The sequence below is a fragment of the Pomacea canaliculata genome, linkage group LG3 (assembly GCF_003073045.1).
Source record: "Pomacea canaliculata isolate SZHN2017 linkage group LG3, ASM307304v1, whole genome shotgun sequence".
Taxonomy (NCBI): domain Eukaryota; kingdom Metazoa; phylum Mollusca; class Gastropoda; order Architaenioglossa; family Ampullariidae; genus Pomacea; species Pomacea canaliculata.
In genome coordinates, this window is record NC_037592.1 from 27,999,470 (window position 1) to 28,023,695 (window position 24,226).

The following is a 24,226-nucleotide window of genomic DNA, read 5'->3' on the forward strand; positions in this document are numbered from 1 at the left end:
ATGTGACTTATACAATATTGTAGAAGACTGTCAGTCTAAGAGCAATAAGAACCGGGGAAAAAAATTAAGAAGAAACAGAGAAGGATCGAGAAGAGAAAGAATGTCTGCCCTCCCTTCTGTATGTGTCTCCGTCTGTTTGTCAGACAAATGGTTGTCCTTCTAATTTCGTGCACCTTGCTGCCATGACAAAGACAAAGTGTGGAGGACACCTATACCAACATAAGCGGCTACTGATGCCAGAGAGATTTCTTGCCGGACTCAAGCTCCGGCTTTCCCATTCAGCGGAACAGATCCATCTTCCTCAGTCAGTCGTCTGGACGGGTGTTGTCTGGTGGCTCTACAATTTCCCCTGTCGCGGCATAGGACAGGCTGAATATAAAGAATGGCTCGGACCGAGGACACAGCCGGGTCCAGAGACTAGGTGTCTGTGCGGAGCGATACAGCTGTGACGTGCCGGCAACTGACGGCGCAAGGACATACAAAGGACAAGACTTGCAATGAAGTCTTCTTTGGCAGCTTTTTTGATTAATTCTCATTGTGCAGGAGCATGTGGCTCTGTCTTTGTGTGCTTAACTCGGTTTATCATCACTGTCATTGTCGATGTTGTCATTTAGTCATCACATCATCATAGTTGTCGTCGTTGTCGTCTTTTGGTATTGTCATTTTTCAAGTTTTGTTTGCTCAGTGTGAATTAATCATTTCACATACCCGCTTTAACTTTGTTTTTGTTTGCTTTTAAGTTTTTTTCTACCCCTACCTCTTCCACCAACCATATTCAGCGCCTCAGTCTCTCTCATCGGAAAAAATAAAGTCCATACCGGAAACACAATTGACAGAACGAATAAGCAGAGCAGACGCAAGGCCAATAGAGAAATAGGACGAACAAAGAGCAGCCAGTACAACCAGTCAAGCGAAATGGACGGTCGTAAATAGGAAGGTCATACAGAGAAATGACCCCTGACCCAACTCATTGAAGGAAGGTTGATCTGATGCCTCTCAGGGCGCCAAAGGGATACGAGGGCTCAAAGACTGTTGCCTTCTCTGTCTTCACGGAAGAGAGGTTGGTGTACCATAGCTCGTGTGCTTTTGAAGCTTTAGAATTCATCTTTTATTCTCCTACACCGCCGAAAAGAGCTTAATCACCTAATTTGATCAATCAGAAATTTGCAAAATATTTTCTTAGATTGTGTGATAACGCTGTCTGATTGCTTGAATGAAAAATAAAGGAAGAAAAAAAGACTACCCTGTTTTACATTTGACGTAGCCTTTCAAAATTTGACAAAGTAAAATTTAAAAAAAATATTAACTTAGGAGTCTAATGGACTATTTTATTTGTAATTAATATTTTTAAGACATTTGGTGAGTTCTGCTGCCACGGACTGTATCCCACACGTGTTCTTTCGGCACCCCATAATTGTGAATGGTTTCCCCATCTAGCTGTTATTTTCTCTTGGTGGTGTCAAACTAGCAGAGCTATGCCTTTCTGCCAGTGGCAGATTATAGCATCTTCAAAAATATTCTTCATTAACAAGTGAAAGCCTGGAGGCTCTAACCATTAATTGCATTGCAAAGACAACAAAAGGAGGCTGGACACATTGAGATAATATTTTCGAGTTAATTTTTTTGCTACAAAACATGCCCTCGAGCACAAACCCTGACAAAAAAAAATGTGTGAAAGCAAAAGCTGATGTCCTTTTGCTCTCTTTCTAAGATTGGTCCAACCTACGAGATTCCTGACAGTCTTCACCTCCAGTGACCAGTGAGTTTGTTGGTGAATGTATTCGTGCGTCCTTCGGTCATTCATTCAGTCACTCAGTCGGTCAGTCAATCGGTCAATGCAATCGTCTATTTTCCCTCTCTAACCACAGTCTTGCGAAGTTCATGATACGAGAGTCCAGGGACTGATTAACTGCAACATTATTTCCCTTCCTAGCTGTTGCGTATCGCCGACATGGGAGCAAGGCAAATAGTCTTCCCCTGAAATGATGAATGTTCTCCGGAAAGGAGAGTAATGAAGACATAACAGTGTCGACGTAGTGTTGTCAGCTGTGTACCAATCCTGTCATTCTTGGATGGTTAAAGCCAATGCAGTGGAAACATGGATGAGGCACACTGCAGGATACTGTTGTCCAGAATCTGGGTGAATGCTCTCATTCGTATTCCAAGACACGCGAGTACAAACATCCTCGAACAAAGAGTGTCACGTGACGTCAGGGTTGTCCACAGACACAAAACAAATTTTATCATAACTAAACATATTTGCTCTATCTCTCTAACTTGACAATGTGAAACGCATGCATTGGTTATTTGCTGACTACAGACAGTATAACAGTCGGGAACATAGTGAATGGATTCGTGGACGTCTTGCAATGCAATTACTTTTGAATATGCTGATGTTTGTAAGTTTATATCTCCCTCGTCTAACATTTTTTTCTACTCTCTATTTTCTACTCCTTATAACTTTCTCTCTCAATCTCTGGATTGCTATCTCTCTCACCTCTTACCATCCAGGCTCTTTCTCGAAAAACACATTTTATTTCGGTCTACCGTATTTTCTTCAGTGACCCTCCATCTTTTCTAGTCAGCGTGCAATTATCTCAGAAGATTGCAGTTTAAAAGAGGACAGCTGGTCTAAAAACTGCTTTTATTCCAGTGACTATTGTCCTAGGTCTGTTTTTCAATGAACAAAAGCGTACAACAAAAAACAGGAAAGCAGAGAATTTAAAGACGGGAAGTTTAAGATTTGTTTACAGCCAAAACTTTTAGGGCTGGCGGTTGTGTAATTTCATTTCGACGCTTCACCAGCATCTGCAAACACAATCACGGGTTGCTGCAAACCTGCGCGTTCATTCAAGCTCGTGCAAACACAAACACAAACACAAACACAAACACAAACATGCACGAGCAATCTCTCTCTCAAGCATATGCGTATAAATTTTTTTTCATAAATAAGCTTTTATACATATTACAAACTGAGCTAAACAAACAAAGCCCTGCAATGATTCTGACATCAGCGCCACCTGTTGCCCAACATGTCTGCTTGATAAAGACATTACTGCTCTACTCCTTCCTCCCATCTGCTGTAATGTTTGACCCCCGGCAGAACACGCCATGAACCTCCCGTTCACTTCTGTACTGAAAACGAGACAGAAAGGGACAGCACTCTCAGCACAAGCCCTTCTTTTTATTGATTGCGTTAATAACGTTTTCAGAGGAAAAGTGACTTCAAGACGAGGCTTCTGATCAACACCGCCATTAGGGGGAATGACGCGAAGAAGGAGCGATTACGAAAGTAGAAATGATCCACCGGATGCCTCAGAAAGATTTCCTTCGTTGCCAGAGCCGCTCACTTCCACAGAATGATCGAATAATCTATATTTTTCGTTTTCAGAAAGTCGATAATCGCATCAGTATTTATCGAGGTTGACACCGTTTTACGTTGACCAGGCTGGAATCTGAATTCATCCGACAACAGTGTACAGAGAGTTATCTCCCTTTGCCTGCATCTGGCTGACAGAAGGGCCTGTACTCAACAAAGTAAAGAAATCGAAATGGCGTGTGCATCAAATGACTAGAAACATTGGATGTAACTTGAAACAATTTTTGTGACGAAATGTCTTCGCAATCAAACCAGATTTTCGATCAGACATCAACTTTTTTCGAGGGGTTCGGGGGGAGATAACTGAGGTGTCTTGTTGAAAATCGAGTTGATGTCAATGCTTTTGAGTCAAGCAACAAAAGAAAAGCAAAATAACCGGAGAAATTTTAAAAGAAAATAATCCACCGCAGGGCTTATAAGAGCACTCTCAGAGTGATGTGTATGTCAGTCGATACGACCCTTCCAAGTCCAAAGAAGTGAAAATGATTGTAAAAGAGGTTCTCGCTGTAGAAACCTTTCTTAAAAATTGCGTTTTCTTTTCTTTCACATCTGGCAAAGAGCATCACGAGTAAACCTAAGTAGTAATGACAGTCTGACATGCTGGAATCCTGAACACCAGCCCTAGATGACAACACAAGGACTAACATCAATCATACATACTAGTGCAGGGTCTCTAGCATCAACCTTCAGCAAGCATTCTCAGCAAGCACTGCCAGGCAGGTCCTCAACATCAGTATTTCGGTATCTTAGTGACACATCGTCTAGTTAACCATCTTGACACAGAAACTCTTGAGCTACCAAGCTACCATGTACTGTAGCTCTCAGTCATGACTGAGTCATACTGTACTGTACACCAGCGCTTCTCTAGTTTCAGTGCAGTTTGTTCATGTTGCCGCCAATTAACCATTTCCCTTCCCCCTGGCATTTTCTCCATTCTCCCGAACCCTATCTCCCATGTGTGAAACAAATGCTGTCTTATGGAAGTACAGTCGGAAAGGTTTTTGTCCTTCCAATCCAACTGTCTTTAATGCTTAGAACTAGCGACTTGATTTATGTAAGGCGTGTGATGTTTTAGTTTTATTTTGCGTTGAGTTTTATTTTATTTTATTTTTTTTTGCTCGCCTTTTCACTACTTCTAGTTTGTTTGTTTGGTTTTTTTTGTTTGGTTTTTGTTTTTTGTTTGTTTGTTTTGTTATTGTTTAGATTTTACTGATTGCTAGAAGATATTTACCAATTAATACAAGATAATTTGCTGATTTTACGTGTCGGATGGTTGGATGCATCTTTGGAACACCTTCCAAGATTAGTTCGGACCAATACAGCGCTTCATGTAGTGTGCTTTTGAACTGCAGAAAAAGGAAAACAAAGCAAGCAAACAAGAACAAAGATAAAAACGAAAACAAAAAAAGGGTTCAACTTTGTCACACTGAACAGTTTGATATAAGCGGACTCTTGTCTATATTTGTGCTTGTAGTTTTATATGTATATATGACTTTCTTCTCTGTCTGTATCCTTCTATAGCTCGTAGATGGAACAGAAATCCTTCTCTGGTGGTCTGATGTTAACTAAAAGTGACATTGCAAACATTTTTCGTCGAGATTTTTTTTTTCATGCTTCGCTTGTTTAAAAACTGGCAAATTTTTCGTCAGTGTTTTTTCTATCTTTTCAGTTTTTTCAGCCTTTTGGAACTTCCTTCTCTAAACATCTTCCACTCCAAAAAGAAACTGTTGGTTATTCTTTGATGCCTCCTGTAGAAGAAATATTCGAAGTATAGAGGTTGTCATATTAGTGTAGGTCCTTTCACTAGTTATGACACATTGTCAGTTCATCTGTTTTAGTGAAATGAAGCGTGCTGATGTCTTCCGTGACCAGCAAAGAGCTTTCAGCGTTTCGAAACCTTCTCGCCCTTTGCTGCTGTCGTCGTCAGGTTCTTAAAGTACACCTGCCGCTGCTGACCATTTTCATCTTCTTCCGAAGGTCTATTCCCTTGTCTGCTTTGATAAGCTGATTCATCGTTGATGTAGTTATCTTTTTTTGTGGACATTCTCTTGCCACTCGTTGTCGGAACTGAGCGAAGTCTCGACGGACCTTCAAGAACCGCTTCAGACCAATGCGAACAGTCGGAATTTGGGATTTGTGGGTAGTTGGGTGGCTGGGTGGCTAGGTGGGGGAAGTTTACCGGCTGGCATGCTGGGACATGCCTGGCACTGTGACGTCACTGAGGCACCCCTCTCTCCACGAAGTACTACAGCAGAGCCGACACAGACCGAGAAAGTGCGAGAGCAAAAAAATAAAAATAAAAGGCTAAGGAAAGAGCGGCTGGAGAGCTGTCGTTCCCAGGACTGCTGCGAGGAGTTCTTTGGAGCCAGAGACGGGAAAACTCCTCGGGCCGCAAGGGGCCAGACCAGTCAAGGTTATTGTTAAGGAGACTTCTGATGCTCATTCATCCGTCTGTTACGGAGGCTTTAGAGTAATATGCAGACGAGCGAACAACTCTGAAAGGAGATGACAGACGTGGATGTCTGGGAGAAGCAATTTTATGTTTGGGGCAAAATGGAAGGGGGGAGCTGGGAAATTCTGATCTTACGAATGGGGGAAAAAAATTGCGTTTCTATCAGCCTCGTCAGCTGTCACAGCCAAGGCCAAAGGTCATCAGCGTGAGCATTTGCCTCGTAGGTCACGTTCGCCTGATCCAACGCGTGGTCTCTCACACATTAAAAAGAGATGGTAACCAGTGCAAAGGACTATAAGAAATACACTTCGGCCGTCCTGCTCTTACACACAAATAAGAGTGCAATCATCGAAAGAGTTTTGTTTTTTTGTTTTTTGTTTTTTGGTAGCTCATGCATATAAAACATTTCACAAAACTGTAAGCAGCTGGCTACTTTCTCTACCATTTACTTTTGTTCTCATTCACAGAAAGGTCACTTAATTCACGCATGAAAGCGAAACTGAAGACATTCACCGGATCTCATGCCAGGGATATCCAAGGGTTGCTAAAGACAAGCCAGACCTTTGATCAATTGTGTGGGCGATGGCTTTCATCACACATCCCAGGATTCGTTGTGTGGCTTGCGAAAGGACAAAAGATGGACGGATTAGTCTTCAAATTCTAAAGACGCCAACGACTTCTCTTTCCGGCTTTTGAGTGGCCTTGTAGTTCCTCCCCAACCCCTAACCGCAAGGTCGATATTGCTCCTATTTCTGGATTTGATTGCTGCTGTTTTTATGCTTTAATCGTCTGTTGACTTTTTCCCGACGGTATTTCCCACATTACCACGGTGATAGTTTGAAGAAAGATTAAAGATGCTTCGGGAACATTTTTTTCCAGTCTGCTGTATGTTGCCACATGTTCAGGGTTAGCATTCTCAAGTTTCCTCAAACACATACAACGATGTAATCTTTTATTAAGTGCTTCTTTCTTCACCTACACAAAGGTCATCGCCATTAGAATCACAAAGCACAACAGCAAACAGGATAAACTATTGTTTGATTTCTCACAGGTCCCTTGTTTACTGGACCAAAAAATTCGGTTTCTTCTCGTTTAATTGGGCAGCTAGATCGTTGTATTCTCTGTGGTCTTTGACGGATAGAGCTTCACCAATCATTCTTGGCAAGCTGGTCCCAGAGTACTTGGAGAACCAGTGTCTTGGAGGCAATTTGCGGTACCCAATTGTTAGTTCTCAACTGGCCTAGTCCACAGTAGGTAGCCGTAATCCTGTTCATACAAAAAACACTTGTTCTTCTTCGTTATCCTTTCTTTGACAGTACCAGAAGCTGAAGCAAAGGGACGTCAACCAAACAAAAAAAAAAAATGAAAAAGTTTTTTTTAAAAACTCGCGTTATATCATGCTTAAATGATTTTTCTTCTGCAAAGTATTAACCGTTTTCTACTACACTTCGAAAACGCAATTATTCGAGCTTTTCTCGCAGAATCCCTGGAAAAATTTGAGAGTAGAACAGCCTGTTCCACTCAATCCATCATTTATGACTTCTCTACTGACATCTCTGTATTAATAAAAAATGAGAAAAGTAAACTCTCTATAGTCAATTCCCGAAAAGCTTCATTCTTTCTTTATGTCTAACTTCCTGTTACTTTCATTTTTTTCTTTCATTTCTATCGGTTTAGGCTTTTTTCTAGAAATATTATTAATGGCTAATAATTAGAGGCTGCGACAATCCACCAATCTCAGTCACATCATGTATCACTTCCACATCTTAGTTCTACAATTCACTCAGTATGTTTATTCAGCATATTCGCCGGCCCTCCACATCTCGTCTGCAAAACATTACGGACTTAAATATTTCACATATAGATTTGACAGCGATAGCTAGATAGGTACATAGATATATATACCTTCAATCCTGTGATTTGTGGAGCTTTAGCTAATGCTGTAAACACTCAGACCTATCTAATCTGTGTTTGCCTGTCCATAAATCAATGCGAGATCATCTATCTGAAAGTGATATTATCATCTTCCATAAAATCCTCAGCAATATTTTATTTTTATGGTAAATAAAATTACCTTAGAAATATAAATGTTGTATTTAATATATATTAAGTTTGTGACATTTAAAAATTGACTTTACATGAAATTCTTCCTGAAACTCAAATTGCCTTTTTCACTAAGTGTAAAACCCTTTCAAATGTTCTTTAAGCCTCCTCGGTAAAACTTTCCGAGAAGTTGTTTGATAATTAAGAAATATCTCGTTGGCTAAAATGCTTATTTGGAATAGACAAAGCAGTAAAACATTTTTGAATAACAAGCTTACAAACCGTTAATATATGCAGCAGGTACTTTCATTCGGATGTCGTGGGATTTCCAACCCAAAGCAACCCAACAGACAAAACTGGGCAACCGACTGTCCACATGTCTAACGGTATTTTGTGGTCTGATGCATTTACTGATGACAGCCTTCCCAAGAGAACTATCTAATTATCATGAATCTTTCTGTATTAGCGTGTACACACATGACTTCCGTCTAGACAGTCCATTTCACGTGTACCGTTCATTTGTTCATTGCTCGTTTCCTACATGCACGTGCATGGGAATGCTTCTTTGCCTCCAGGCATGACTAGTAATAAAATAGCACATATTATAGTTTGAGGACATCTGTATTTTAATTACATCTAAAAGGACGCTTATTGAAACTTAGTTCCTCACAAGTCCAGATGAATCTTGATAAAGATGTCACTAGAATGAAAAGTCTTTTGCAAAACCTTGTGTGGAGATTATCTATTCAGTTTGTATCACTGTTCAAGCAAGACACGATCCAGTCCCACATTCCCATGTTTTGTGTTCAATGTCCGATGGGATGCTTTTCCACCCAACACCATCCTTTACCACAGTCCCTCATCTGATCGTGCTCCCTCTAGAGTTATTTTATGACTTGTAATAATGTCAAACTGAGATGGTTCACTCCTCCGCCATATGTTACACAGCTTGTAATTATAAGCTCGAGATGAATAGGATAAAGACAACCTGATACTCTAGAACCCAGAGACTGTAAACAGGCGAATTTTTGATGGCCGAACCGATTTACTAGTATAGTCTTTCACAAAGCATCCGAATCATCATTGTTCCCGTATACAATGCCTAGGAAATGATGATTGCTATCTAGTCCTCAAAATTAACGGCATGCTCCAAGAGTTGTTTATTCTTAAGGATAAGAATGACGATAAGAAAAACAAAGCGAGACTGCTGTATATACAAATTGTTTTCCGGTTGTACTTAGCTGGAAAGTAGGTTTTTAAAAGTAATATTGCTTCAGCTGATTGTCACAGAGGTTCAGAAAAGAAACAGTCTGTCCAGTTCTAAGGCTGCAGTTTGGGAAGAGTTAGGAGCTTGGCTTCTTTCAGTTTCTGTGGTAGTGCTTGCAAAGTAATCAACGGGTTTGTTTGTTTTTTTTAAGTATAGCTGCGCTCTTACCACTGATGGTTACTATATAAGACTATTTTAAGGTTGTGTTCTTGCATTGACATTTCTATCGTTTGGTGGTTTTCAAAAGGTTTGACATATCATTGCCCACATCACGTCTGTCTGCGTTTCCGTTTAAATAACCTTCTTTCTGTTCTTCAGGTTAGTCGAGCTCAGAATTACAAGGTTTCAACGTGCTGTCTCGTCAAAAGTTTTTCTTTTTTCTTTCCCTATTGCCCGGTGCGCAGTTTTGGGATCCCCTTGCACGAGGAGTTTATTTTACTTTCTAAAGCTGCGTTGTCTCCTTTTCAAACCATTTTCTATTTTTATTATTATTATATTGAGTCTTGTCAATTCCAGAAATTTTATTCATCTGAGCTCGTATTCATGATAATCGTCAACTCAACCTTCAGGTGAAATGTTCTAGCGATTCTGTGGGTAAAGTTAACCAAGCAGAAAAATTAGCTTCCGATTCGCGAGCATCTAAATAGGTGAATGTTAACTAACCGCCCTGATGGTCATCAATACAAGCTCTCAAGGATGTCTTACATCTTCTTTATAAGAGTCGTGGAGCCTAGCTGGGAGCAGTTATGTGTAATAATCGAATACTTGTCAGTCCAGTATATTAGATCTTCCGTTCTCAAAAAAATAAACAAGGCGGCGAAAAATATCATCATGCACTGAAATACACTGAAATATAGTCATGACGACCACGACATGATGGACTGCCAAGTCTTGCCAATTTGCCTGTTCATTGAAGACTGGACAGATAAATGCATCCATGCATTTTACTGATGTTGCTGTTGTTGACCTTTTCGTATGCAAGGTGTTGATTGTAGGAATGTATCTCGAGAACCGGAGGCAAGGAAATGCATTCAAGCAGACCTGTGGAAATATCCTCTCGCGCTGGGTTTTAAGAAATCATTGCAAAAAGCATTTGCACATCATTAGTGACTTAAAACTTTCTAGCCGTTAAACGGACACAGAGCCGGGCGTTCGGTCGTTTAGTGCCACTTGATTTCTTGGCACCCAGGGAATGTCCAACTGTTATCCATGGGAAGGGTTTCCTGATTTTGGCCTACACTGCATGTCCTCGACTCACCCGTCCCTGACTTCTGGGCGAGGTAACGTGTTTTGAGAGTAAATGTCCAGTTTGTCCATGACAAACACGTCACCGCACACAAGGTCAGCTCTTGATCGACGCACGTGATGAGCAAGCGAATGAGCTTGCATCCTGGCCTTCCCGTCGTGCCCTGCATCGCTCGACATCTCTTGACAAAGCGATTTGAGTTTGAAATGCTTTATACTGGGCAGAATAAATTCGTCCATTTCGACATTAAGTCCTCCATTCCTGGACTCGCATCCCTGCAATAATATTTTTTTGCTAGAATTAGCAGCCGCCAGTAACTCGGCCATTGCATTTCACAGTTTAATTTTCTGCCGGAGAAAACGTCAGTTATTTTGAGGAGATCAGACTCACGGACAGCCGCAAGGCAGTTTAGTTCGTTTTTTTTAACCATTCCTTATTTTACAATCTTTTCCATTGAAAGGGGGATTTTCTTTATTTGATAGCTCCAGCTTTCAATTGTATTAATCTCTTAAAGAGGCCAAAGTTTTATCTTCGCGCCTGTGAGCTGTTAGTGGTTTTAGGACTGAAAAAAAAGGTTGGTGGAAAAAAGCTGTGATGTGGACTCCTCTCGCCTCATCAGCACTGTTATAGAAATAATTCCATCACTTGTATAGACAGGAGCGAGTGCCACAAAAGTATATCGAAGCGCTTGCTATTAAGGATGGCCATGTCTTGTTGTTGTTGTTGTTGTTGTTGTTTGTTGTTGTTGTTGTTGTTGTTGTTGTTGTTGTTGTTGTTGTTGTTGTTGTTGTTGGCAGTCCATGCAAAGCCAGTCCCTGATGCCTTTTGCTAGGCTGCGTGCTGAAGAAAAGCTACTGTCGATGATTCGCCTCTCAAAGGTGTCATTAGACGAAGGCTTTTTACGGCGTCTGTCGCACATCGCCCTTCGAGGAACTACCGCCTCTAGTGCCAGACCCTAATGACTTCGGTGCATTAGGTCCTACTCCTGCCATACAAATGCTGTAGAGATGGCTATCATGAACCATGTGCATACCTTGCGAGTGCTCTTATGGTCTTCGAGCGCGATGAAGGGCTAAATGACCGGTCTCTCGCAAGTTGGCCTCGTAATGAGTGTTTATAGACTTCATGATTCGACTGGTAATGTCTGCCCTCTCTCCATTCATGTGTGTATGTTTGTGTGTGTGTGTGTGTGTGTGTTTCCGTGCCTCTGCGCTATCGCTTGTATGTCTTTCTAGAAAGTTGCAGAAAACTACTTTATCCAGTACTGAAAGGATTTGTCTGGGTCATAGTGCATTTCAAACTAAACGCGCTTCATTAAAGCAACTACGAGGTCTACACTGCATAAACAACATTTGTCTTTCTTTTGAGATTGAACATATATCGATCATTAATGTTATTTAAATATGATTAAATGCAGTATTCGATTTGGATACATAGTAATCCTATTTCTAATTCAGTGATTTTTCAGGAGTGCATTTAACACATAAAATAAAAACCAGCAGTAGAGATTTCAATGCCGTGTTCCATTTTGTTTAGATACTAAACTTTTTTCCGGTGCACACTCACAACTCAATATCAGTCTCTTTTTATGTAGCTAATATTTATTAAAAAATAAAAGTCCGAACTAGAAGAGACTATACGTATTCTCGGTGGATGACAGTTCAGTGGAGGCAGATGCATCTCTAAAGAACACCCTGGGCGAGTTGCTGCAATAACAAAGTTTAAGCATCTGCCTTCAGTTCTCACTTCTTTTCCGTATCGCTAGCGACTCCCTCTTCTCTTCTAATTAAGCTCAAGAACTTTCAGGCGACTGGTGGTGCTCTGTTTCCTCACTTTACTCCTGTCCCCTCTTCTCCAGCAGAAAACAATAGAAGCAGAAATAGCCACTCGTTAACGCTCAAGCTATTTCTAATTTTGTTGGAAGAAATAGTTTGCTTTCTATGATGGAATCAGTGGGAAGAGACGATACAGACGCTGCTTCCTTGTTTTTTTTTTCAAATAAAAAGTGCAAAAACTACGTTAACATTTCCTGCGAATGTTTCAAGGACCACCAACAGAACACGACCAAAAATAAAATCCCTACATGTCCCGTCTCTATATATAGAATTACTACATCTTTCTGTTTTCTTATATATTCTTTAGTTTCCTATTTCCATGTTGCTTTCCTCATTCGCACATAGAGGGCCTCTCCATCTTTAAACCCAGGGACGGCATTGTGGGCGTATTTGTCCTCGCACTTCCGGCTTCTCTGCGGTCCTTCTTTATCAGGAATAATGACCCATCATTCTTTGCACAGGACTGAGATAAACAAGAGGCTTCGCGATGACTCGGGTGCTTCTTTTGGTGAAGGGTACCTCCAGCACGCAAAGCCCAGGTCAAGCGGATAGTCTGATGGTCGTAGTCCATCCTCTCTACTGTCTGTGTTAACATCAGTCTTTCCAATCTTATCTGGCGTTCTCCAGAGGAAAACAGTATCCGCCTTCAAGTCCAATTGCTCCCTTGTCGACAATTATTCGTACCTTCATTACATTTCAGTTGTCCCATCTTCCTCTTTCTCCGACACCTACTTTCACATTTTTCTAACTCTGTTTTGTCTCTCATAACTTTAAGACGTCAACAATGCAGTCACTAGGTCCGTATCGACTGTGAAATAAACAAAGAAAGAAAGAAAATATTATTTTAGAGAAATGTAGGGTCTTTAAATGTAGGATCATCAACAGGCTGATGACATATGACCTATTTTCTCCTCAAGCTCTCTCCGGAACGTTTGTTTACAAAACTTGATGTCGACTTGATTTCATGCCTACTTGACATTTTCTTTATCTTAATCGACAGTGCATTTAGACTGTTTTTGTTAATCTTTCAACACAAACGTTTAAACTATTATTGCTGTAGAGGAAAATTGACAGAAAAACTAAAAACAAAACAAAATGAGAAATTTTCGTCTCTCTTTGCCATCTTGTTTGGCCTAACGGAAACGTTACCGAAACAAGCTAGGAAAACAGTCGAAGTCTCTTATTTTAGTTTTTTTTTCATTTTTTGTATCATATTACCATTGTCTATTTCCATAATATTCCCAAAATAGTATTTAAGAATGCTTGGACATTTCGGTCCAGACATTGAATGCCGTAATGGAGTTGTAATGTCAGTAACTGCCTGAAAATTTGCAAGCAGTATGATTTCATTTTAAAAATAATAAAAATCACCTGATACATTTAATCGGCTTGATATTGCATCAATCCACAGTGAACTTGCAAGCCAGACAGCTTACAAAATGCAGAGCAATCTTTGGATGGAGAGCACAGAGAGAGAGAGAGAAATGTGTAACTACGCAAATATGTCTAACGCCAGGTTAAAGCCATTAGTCTCTCACACCAAACAACAAAAGGCAGACAACAGAAAAAAACCAATGGCAACTGCCGGTCAGGTCTTTCTTGAAGAAGAAGCGTGCTGGCACTGCCCATGATGGGAATCACCAAAGTTCTAAAGCACGCGCATTCAGGTAACGTCATGCACGAGCGAGTCCAGTACGCATGCGCCCTGCAGCTAAAGCCAACAATGTCAAGTTTATTCACGCAAAAAGCAACGTTGGCATCGTCCCCTGCAGCTGCAACTTTAACAGATTTCGGTTTGTTTACGTTGATATTTTTTCAGGAAACATTGAGAAACGATCGTTATGTGTGTTATGTGGTTTGATACATTGAGCCAGTCCTCTTCCACCCACCTACCCCACTCTCCCTCCCACTTGATATCTCCCCGGAGAGGTCGAAAGAGTACAGTGGGATTTTGTTGAACCAAACGCTATGACAAGCGTGAACAAGCATTAACAAGCCCTATTTATCTCCTGTCTGCCTTGCTTCTGTGTTTCTTGTGGACTGCCGGTTGACCTTACCACCCAAGCAAGCTTCCCCGTCGCTCTATCCTGACAGCCACAAGGCCCGCCAGCAGTGTTTAGCGTCACGCCCAGACCACTTTTCTTCCTCTTCTCATTTACACTTGCCCATGTGTGAACCAGTCCTTGAGACAGAACAAATTAATTATCGTTGGAGTCGATTTTAGAATTCTTGAGACATTTTTTTTCTTTGGAGTGGATGAGGTGGATCACGGGGCGTGTGAGGAGAGCAGTGTATAAAATTGCCCTTAGTGACCCCTTATCTTGCAGTCAATCAGTGCCTTCCACATATCACACTCCTACTTTAAAAAATTAAGAGAACTATTTCTGGTCCGGGCATGTTCTGTGTGCCAAGCCTCAATGTGGCAAAGCACGAGTCATTACTTTGGACGCTGGTGGTCATTCGTCTTCAGGTGTGCAGATGTCAAAACACTTTTTATAAACCCATTTCGAAGCAATGGGTTTAAAAAAATTTAGAGTGATTTTGTGCTTCTATTCTTTGAAAGACCTTTGGAAAAGATGGTTCTTTTGCTGCTTAAGGACCAGTTAAAGACCATCGATCTTCTGAATGGCTAGCAGTCCATTGTCGCAGCCCCTGGACTGTTGCACTTGCTGATCGATGTTTCACCTGAACATTCTCAGTCAGAACTGAGCAGCTAGGTTCTGCGCTTTGACAAATGAGTTTCACACCACAAGACCTCGCAATATTCAAGTAATTACATTATTAATGTCTTATCAATGGAGAAAGATATTTAATTGAGTTCCTCTAGGTGTAGGTAATTTAGTACAGAACATGATAAACGCGATATTTTTGCTTTAAACTAAAAAAACATACCTTTTTATATTTTCTGATATTCTAAAGACTTAATATCCGATGCGATTGTGCTAGTGAATAATAACCCGCTAGATCTCAAGCATAAAAATAAACACCCTTGTAGTGTTGACATCGATAATATATTAGATGGTAACAGAATGGAAAGATAAATTGTTTAAATGGAAAGTGCTAATGCTAATTTCATGCATCATTAAGAGAAAAGAAAAAAAAAAGATAATTAAAACTTCTTTTCATACAAATCCAAACAAGTGAACTGGCAAACCACTTGTTTTCGACAAACTGATTTCAATTACAAAATATCAACTAGGAACAAGAGACGAACTGTGTTGCTATTATGTCCACGTCAATTCCAAAGTAAGAGTTTTCTTTCCATCACTAATAAAAAGTTCACAATTTATCTGAGATCGATTCTAACACAGGAAGCATATTTCTGGCGGCTCTTTATCGTAAGGCTGCATCGGTAATGAAAAGTGTTTCTCAAACTTTGCACCCAAGTCACCACATTATTGCTGAAGGTCTCTGCGTCCAACCTCAAATAGCATTTGATTTTTGATTGCACAACCTTAATCAGAGAAAATGGTGTGTGTGTTTGTACAAATTCATCAATATTAACAGCCAGACCCCTCATCACCTGTGAATAGGAGAAACAGTCGCGTAATTGATCTTTACTTTGAAACAACATCTAAAGAACCTTTATATAACTACCTGTATGCATTTGTTTGCTGAATTGTGATCCTGCATACACGCGCACACGTGTGTGTGTGTGTGCGTGTGATGAATAGTTCTCTGAATGGTATTGAAAACCATTTTGACACAATACTTTTCTCCATTTAGACCGTAACAAGCTATAAATGTGTTAAAAGAAACAAATATGTTCTTCATAATAGTTGAATCATTTCACGAGAGCTCCTAATAAAATCCCAAAAGGAACTGCCACAGCAAGCAGCTTCGAGTTACTATGAAAAGAGATAAAACGAAAAATCCCAGTCCTTGATGTAAAGACACCTGCTTTCATTCCCCCGACATTTCCTCAATAACCAGCATGCTTTGCACTCCGCCATATTCGTGTGGCGACGAGACCGGAACCTCAAGACGCTGGCAGCTGATTGGTCGAGGTATGCTGGTGTAGGTGACCTTACTGACCCACACGTCTGGTGTACATGGGGTCACGGATGACGAAAGCACGAGCACTCGATGTTTGCACTTGACCGTTAACTGGTCAATGGCGCTGAGACGACTGGCGCCGACAGGGCGCGCTTCACCATTTTGTTTGCTTCCACAGATCACCTTCTCGCCTGACAGATTCACGTGTCTGACCGTAGGACGGTCACAGTAATATTTCAATATTTGTACTGCATGGTCGGACGGAAGGATGGAAAAAAGCAGGACGAGTGTATAAGTGTATGCATTTGGAAATTTGTAGATACATATCAAGATATAAACGAACGAATTAAGAAGTAGAGTTAATTCAAAAAGAAATAAATAAATGAAAAAAGAGTGACGAAAAAGAGACGCAGAAGACAGTAAGACAAAAATGTTAATGAACATAGAATAGCTGACACTTCCTTTCACAACTGAGGTATTAGGAAATCATTATTTTGTACTTTAAAAGGTTTGTGACTAACGGCTCAAACTATGAATAAAAACAATTTCTTTTCTTACCGCTGAGAGGTCGGAGACGGGAGAGGGGGACAAACAGATTGTCTTATCCTTACGATAAACAGACAAGATGTATAGAATAAATCAACTTCCACCAAAAATTAATCAGGAGTTGGACGAACTATCGAGATTGGCTGTTGGTGCACATTACAGATGCGATCAACAAACAAACAAACAAACAAACAAACAAACAAACAAATAATGGCAAATAACAACAATAACAAATCAAGTCAATCGTCGTTGATGCTTTGTTGCAATTGTTTTTCTTTGGATCAAGCTTTCATTAGCCTCTGAGCTAGGCACTGCTATTCCCCGAGTAGATAAATAAGGTATTACACAGTGCTATCTAGACACTCAAACGCAATCCATTCGGGAAGGTCAATCAGTTGGAGTGCCGAACACATAAAAATAATGTGAATGTTTTTAATTAGTTCCTACACCCACTTTGTATTGATACCTTGTATTATTTATAATACTTTGTAGTATGGGTTTGCTTCTTGTTGTCTGTTTTTCATGTATTAACCAATAACGTATCCATGGAAAAAAAACTATTAATTTATTTAAAACCTTTCTTTTTTACCAAATTTACTCCCATCGTTACATATGGTTTAAAGGCGTCCTTATGTTTCACCATTGTCAATTTTGTCGACAACCATGTAATAGTGAGGCCACTCCAAGGTACCGGTACATTAGACTGTTCTACATTGTATTGTGATGTATCATAAACATATCGTGGACTTACCTTGTAAGTATCTGATCAAGACGCAGATCACCGGCCCAAAGATGAAAGCCTTCATGAGCATCGGGATGAGAGTGAAGGGCATGCAGAAGACGGCGAGCAGAAGGTCCGAGACGGCCAGGTTCAGCAGCAGCATGTTGGTGATGGTGCGCATCTTCTTGTGACGCACCAGGGTCAGGATGACCAGCGAGTTGCCTCCCACTGACAGCAGGAAGATGAAGGCGTAAGGGATGCACACGAAGAAGGATAACCCCGCAGACCGCAGGTTCCCGATGCAGGCGGCAACGAATTGCTCCATGGAGGCGTTGGCGAACGCCAGCTGCTCTATAGCGAGCGCTGTGGACTTGTTATACATCTTCTCGCACTGGTCCCTCTCCCAGTTCCTCCCCACCTCACCCTCTGGAGGCGGCGTCGAGGCGTACACCATGGCAACATTTACAGTGGGCATTGTCACTCTGTGTTTCTGTTGGTTTGGGTTGGTTTTTCTTTTTGTTTTTGTGTTGTTGTTGTTGTTGTTGGGCTTCTTTTTTTGTTTTGTGCTGTTGTTGTTGTTTTTTTTTGTTTTTTTTTTGTTTTGTTTTTTTTTGTTTTTTTTTTGGTTTTTTTTTTTTTGGTGATTTTGGCCTCTCGTGAAATTATGGCTTACAGAAACCAGATCTTTCTTTTTTTATTTTATTTTCGAGTTTGTAGTAAAAAGGATCTTGAAGAATTTATTTCCTAGAGTTTGAATGTCTGCGAATAAATGAAATCAAATTGAGTAGCTTTTTCTCCTTTCCTTATTTCTTTGAGGCAAGTCGTTCGTCGAGCACAGCACTCTATAACTGAACGGAAGAAATTAGCAAAACTCCAGGCCGGTCCAGCTCATGAAAGGCAATTGATGTAGTGTAAAACATTCGCACGACGACGGAAGCTGCTCATATCCTTGTTTCTTCCAAAGCCACTTGTGTTATTTTGTTGTTGTTTTCCAGCTTTGAATAAAGCTTGCAAAATAAGGCTTCATACCTGTTCCAGAACAAACATTTTGTTACTGTCAAAGAAAATTATCAATCAAGCTATTTTTATAAATATACATTTTTCTTAGTTTTGCAATGAAATGTTTTAATGAACTAATCACATATCCTCTCAAAGACCTTAACTTTCCCTACCTTCAACCCCAGGCTGGTACAAAAAGTTTTGAAAGCAAGGAAACGATGAAAAGACGAGAGTAAGAACGAGATAAGACGAGAGATGTTCATTCTCATCTTACACAAAGGCTTCCCTAAATGTAAATCTCTACCCCTTAGAGGCCGCCCAATATACCTGCACCAGCTACTCGATTTGGAGAGGAAATTTATTTTCACGCTTATTAGTGTGATCCAATGGACATTAACTAGCCGAGACAGCCTTCGACAGATCTGAACGAAGGGACATGAACCGAACTTAAAAGCTGCCTGCCACGACCACCTACTCATTTCAGTTAGCTCTACACGGGAGAAATAACATTGCTCCTTACGACTGGATATTAGGAAAAACCTCTGCTGTCCAGAAGCCTGTGATAATTTTCATTTCCTGTGGGATGCAGGGATGCGTGAATCAAAATGGTTGGAAGGGTCTAATATAACAAACATAGTATAGAAATACGCCTTAGACGGCAGAGGTTCTTCAAGGATATACTTCTTTGAATAGCACATTAGTCTTAGCATTTCACCGATCCTCCCAGTAATTATTGGTTAGCTTTGCTTGCATGAACAGGTGGTTATGACTTTATTTCAGTCGTTTTCTTCTACCTTCTTGTTTTAATTCTTTTTTATTCTTTTTTTTATTTTTCTTTATACCTTTCTGCATACTGTGAAGAAGTATACTTTCGCTTCATTTTTGTTATGTCCATATCGGTATGCACACTAGTCATAGCGTTTATCACCTTTTACCTTTGTTAATTGACCTTTTTTGAAACTTACTTCTATGAGTCCATCAGCCAATATGCCATAAGTAGGATATTTGTTTTATTTCCCGATGTTTGTTTGTTACGAAATGTTCAGTTGATCGCGTTAAACTCTGTCCTTTCGAAGACTAAACAGCAAAAGTTAATGTGGCTTTGAGTCATTGGACAGGTGAATTTTCAGCAGTAGATTGTCTACGAACAAGGGGCGTGGTGCACAGACTGGCTAACTAGATACTGACGTCTGGTAATCAGGCTAACCTACGAATATTTCCCCAAAATATATTTTAGCTGACTGAAGATAATATTAACTTTGTGAACCCGGCCCTAGCAGGTATAAGGAACTGATAACGATCTAATAATTGTATAGAAAGCGAATGGTAGCATTATAAAACGTGTGACATGTTCTCCCGTGTACAAACAAACAAACAAACACGCTGACACATAACATTAACCAGCACCAAATGAAAAAATATTAAACAGGCAAAGTCACACACTTCCTTCCTCCTCCACACACACAGGTCACGTGTCGCAGTCCACTTCAGATCATCAGAAGGGCATCAGACAATGTGATATCTAGGGATCTGACAGCTAACCTACGATTAAGTTATCACACTCTTCTGCACGCACACAGGCACGTGCACCCTCTACTTCTACCCACCCACCCCTCAGACTCCAACACCATGTCCTTTGATGTACTCCAGCGCAAAATTCTATTGCTTTGGTCCTCACATGCTCGATGGCATCCCCTTTCCGCCTTCACAAAAGCTGAATAATAGATATTTATTTCAGAAACAATAAAGGCGACAGTAATTCTGGATGAATTATTGGTTATACACGTGAAATTTATGCATCAGCTGCCGAGTAGCTTGGTAATAAAATTGTTAGGACAGTCGAAAAGGTTATTAAGACATAGTCATTAGGGTACAGAAAAATTAGAGTTGTGAAAGCAGACTGCTACAATAAAAGACTAATGGAAGCAGCAAGAAAGAAACATTATGAAACACGTTTTTTTAAACTTGTATTCCAATTTTCCCACATCAAAAAAAACAAAAAAACAAAAAAACAAAATCGAGCACTCGCTACACTAGATAATGAAAGTACTGTATGGAGTGTCACGAAGTATCCAGTGATGACCAAAATCCTTGATACCCTTTCAACCTTGGCATTTTCAAAGGAGTTTTGGAAATGCTATTTCCACCATGCAACGATAAGGTGTGAATCAAACAGGTAATACAGGCTGTCGAGGAGGATTCACCAAAGTTAATTTTTAATCACATTTTAATGCTAACACAGCTTGATGAAAGAACTAGAATGTTCTCTTTCATTGCTGCTTTTGAGAAGAGAAGACAAAATGTGACCTTTCGTGTGTGATTGTAAAAGTATTCCCTTTAACTCGAAGATCTAGTCATTCAACTTGTTTTTCTGTTAGAGAGGTAAAAAAAGAAAAGCTTACGATAGAAAAAAAAACTTTTTTCTCCAAGTGTATTGCAGATAACTGGACGATGCATCTGAATCTCGCAGTTATTGGTGCGACGTGAATGCACGTTGTCACACATGTACGCAGACACGTATAAAAATTACATGACATTCTTTCGTGATACCAAGTTTTTCCTGAAGCCATCATATATAAACAAATAAATTAAATTAAAAAATGAGGTGATCAAACAAACTAAAGAGAAACGAACAAAAGTAACCCAAAGGAAAACGAAGTCAAAACAAAACAAAGCAACCCTTAAAACCTAAAGGTGAAGCAAAACCTAAAGCTTTAATAAAACAAAACAAAACAAAACAAAACAAAACAAAACAAAACAAAACAAAACAAAACAAAACAAAACAAAACAAAACAAAACAAAACAAAACAAAACAAAACAAAACAAAACAAAACAAAACAAAACAATTGGTTCTGACTTCGTTAATGCACAGAGTCAGTGTTGTCTACACGCACACGCCTAGGTCGACTCTTTCTTCAATGCAAGATCCTTGAGGTCAGTTGTTGGAGGCTTAAACCCTTTCTGAGGAACTAACGAGAGAGCCTTTCTTTCTCAATTTTGTTTTCATCTGTAATCGGCGCCCACACGGGCACTCGCGTGATTAAGCTCCAGTAAGTGAAGCTTCTTGTCCCGGGATCCGGGCAGACGAGTCGAGGTTGCAGACGACACTGATGACCATGCAGTGTCTCACGCCACCTTTACCTCTTTGCTCTTGTTAGATATTTTGTTGTTATTTTTAGCTTGTCTGTTAGAATAAATTTCCGTTTGTTGTTGTTTTTTGTTTTTTTTTTTTTTTATGATTTTTGCTATTGACTCATCTCTCTACTCCTTCTAGGTCGCAAAAGTTCAAGTTTGAGCAGTGATAACACTCGGATAGTGAACAATAACTTGTTTGCTGGATCTTGGGCAGTAGTGGGTCATACCCTTCACTTCTGCCACATTTATTTTATCTGATTAAAGATACCCATCCCTGCTGTCTAGACAAATTTTCAGGCAAGTCCCAGTACCCACAAATTTCTATTCCATAGACGAGTGGACTGACCACAATATGGCGTTAATGTTATTTCAGGTTATATACGAGTCCATACACCCATTTTTAAAGCACTCGGTCAATTGTTCATATTTTTATCAAATACAAAGATTGTCATTATGCAGACATGCGTTGAAAGATCTTTGTTTTATTTATTACAAAGACTAACTGAAGCAATCTTATTCGGAGACATGTATCAAAAACACGTGGCTTTGCAGCATATGTCGTGTAATTTGTTCCGATATACTAACTCAGACATAAAACTGGCTCAAATGACTTTTTTTAGAAGACAACTGGGGAACAGATCTTTGATATTTCAGTATGGTACACCAATGTGTCTCTCATCAGCAGTTGTTTAGAAGATAGAAGCACTTTTCGCGATTTATATGACTACAGACACTATGGTATAGAGCAAGTTTATGAATGTATCCATGTTATATTGTATCCTAATCACAGTCCTCTTCTTGCATTCAGACTGTTTATATTTCTATCCAACATTTATAAAAACAAAAATTATCATTAAACTTGACTATTGGTGAGAATGAATGTATTTCCTTGACATTCACGACCTTCTGGTTCTTTGTCAGAGCCCGCCTTACAAATGTAGACGTGGAAGCTCTCCGCACTTCTTCTCGAAGACTTGGTGAGGAAATCACATCCAAACTAAACGAGACACAAATACAGCAGTTCCGCTATATTTCATTGTGTCTACGTGTGTATATGTATCATAATAAAGCTGTCAAATTTTGTGGGGAGGGGGAGAGTGGGAGGAGATGACGGGACACAGTTCCAGTGCCAGACACAGTCTCTTGGCAGTTCATTGCTGGTGGAAAAAGTTAGCGCTTACGGAGATCTCTTAATATCACTTACCTATAGCAGCGATGAGATGTAGGAATGGTAACATCCAGCGCAGGTAACACAAAAGTCTTTCTGATACACAGTTCGCCAGATGTCGCTGCTGAGGTCAAACTACCCTGTTAACTCTGCAACGTGTTTGCTAAAATCCTTTCATCATTAAAAAAATTCCCACAGTTAAGTCGGTGCAACTTTTTCTGTTTTCCCTGTCTTGTTTTGCCTCCGTCAATGAAGCGTTGTGAGATGGACAAAAGATGACGAGGACGACTAAGCCGCCGCCTAGCGGAGCATAACAGTGGCTGCAGTCAAGCCGGGACAACTCTTTGTGCGGCCGATGCCACAGGCTCTGCTTCATCCCGCACGTGCGCCACCCAGCAGCCCGCGCGTGAGTGATGCGAGGTGGGCGCACGCGGCCCATACCCTAGCAACACAATGTTGTGTGCGGAGCTACAAAAACACTCAAAGGTAAATATCTAAACATAGAATCTGTGGGAAATGATTTTTAGGGGGTACAGTATTTCTTTTTAAAAGGTCAGAGGTTGGAGTGGGTGGGTTGCACGTATATATAGATAAGTGTGTCTGCATGTGTGTTCTCGCGTTTGAGATTGCGTTTGTTTGTAAAAACACAACATAAGATTGATAGCTCTTGCCCTCCCCACTCTCTAAATCCAGGAATAATCAGTCTGTCGGGCAGATGGGCTTCAGACCAGATTGTATTATTGTATTTCCATTATCTTATCTATCATCTATCTTCCAGCTTTCATCTCCATCCACTACCTTACAGTGATTGGCGATCTATATTGCTTTACGATTCAGTTTCAGGAAAAACATCTTGCAAGTAGGACTGCACTTCATATTGTAGTTGAATGGACTAGTAACTCTTACACAAAATAATGTTCTGGGAGTTATCGACATTTGTTTTCGTGTCAAAAATATTTAGTGTGTCAATTGGATGGATGATCTAGTCCACCTTCTTCTCAAGACTGGACGCTTCGTGCGAAAGTTGAGAAAAGTTTACGAATGATTCATCCGTGATGCAATTTTTTTACAGACTACTTGACAGGCCACGTTGTATGGATTCATAAAAAGAAATATTAACAGCAACAGTTAGATTGTGGGTGAAAATGAATTTTTTTTCAAATCGTCTACATCCTACAAGACTGTGACCCAAGCCACATTGCCAGAGAAAGTATTTTATTTGCTTCAGAAAGGAGTTAGAGACTTTTTTCTAGCGAACATCTTAGCCGTCTGGAAACTTTCTCCGCTGTCATTATTCTTCTGAGACCATCAAAAGAAAGAATTCTCTTTATTTCGCTTGTTTTGCAAAATATTACAAGAATTTCTGACATTTAAGCACCTGGAATATTGGTGGAGCTACATTTTAACCATTTGGTTAATAACTTTTGCTATCCTGTTTA

At 40.1% G+C, this 24,226-nt stretch overlaps 1 protein-coding gene and 1 long non-coding RNA gene across 2 annotated transcripts in view; both read right to left on the reverse strand.

Annotated features, from left to right (window-relative positions):
* Nucleotides 1-18,088, reverse strand: part of LOC112560505 (cholecystokinin receptor type A-like) — a 51,994-nt gene extending 33,906 nt beyond the window's left edge. Inside the window, exon 1 of the mRNA XM_025232409.1 lies at nucleotides 17,516-18,088. Within this exon, the coding sequence (XP_025088194.1) occupies nucleotides 17,516-17,960 (445 nt within the window). The 5' untranslated portion in view covers nucleotides 17,961-18,088. The remainder of the gene's footprint in view (nucleotides 1-17,515) is intronic.
* Nucleotides 18,089-18,283: 195 nt separating this feature from the next.
* On the reverse strand, nucleotides 18,284-23,210 carry LOC112560067. Its single transcript, XR_003098467.1, has 2 exons — nucleotides 22,824-23,210; nucleotides 18,284-18,514 (listed from the first exon to the last, which is right to left on the reverse strand). It is a non-coding gene; the product is annotated as an uncharacterized LOC112560067 (long non-coding RNA).
* Nucleotides 23,211-24,226: the final 1,016 nt, after the last annotated feature.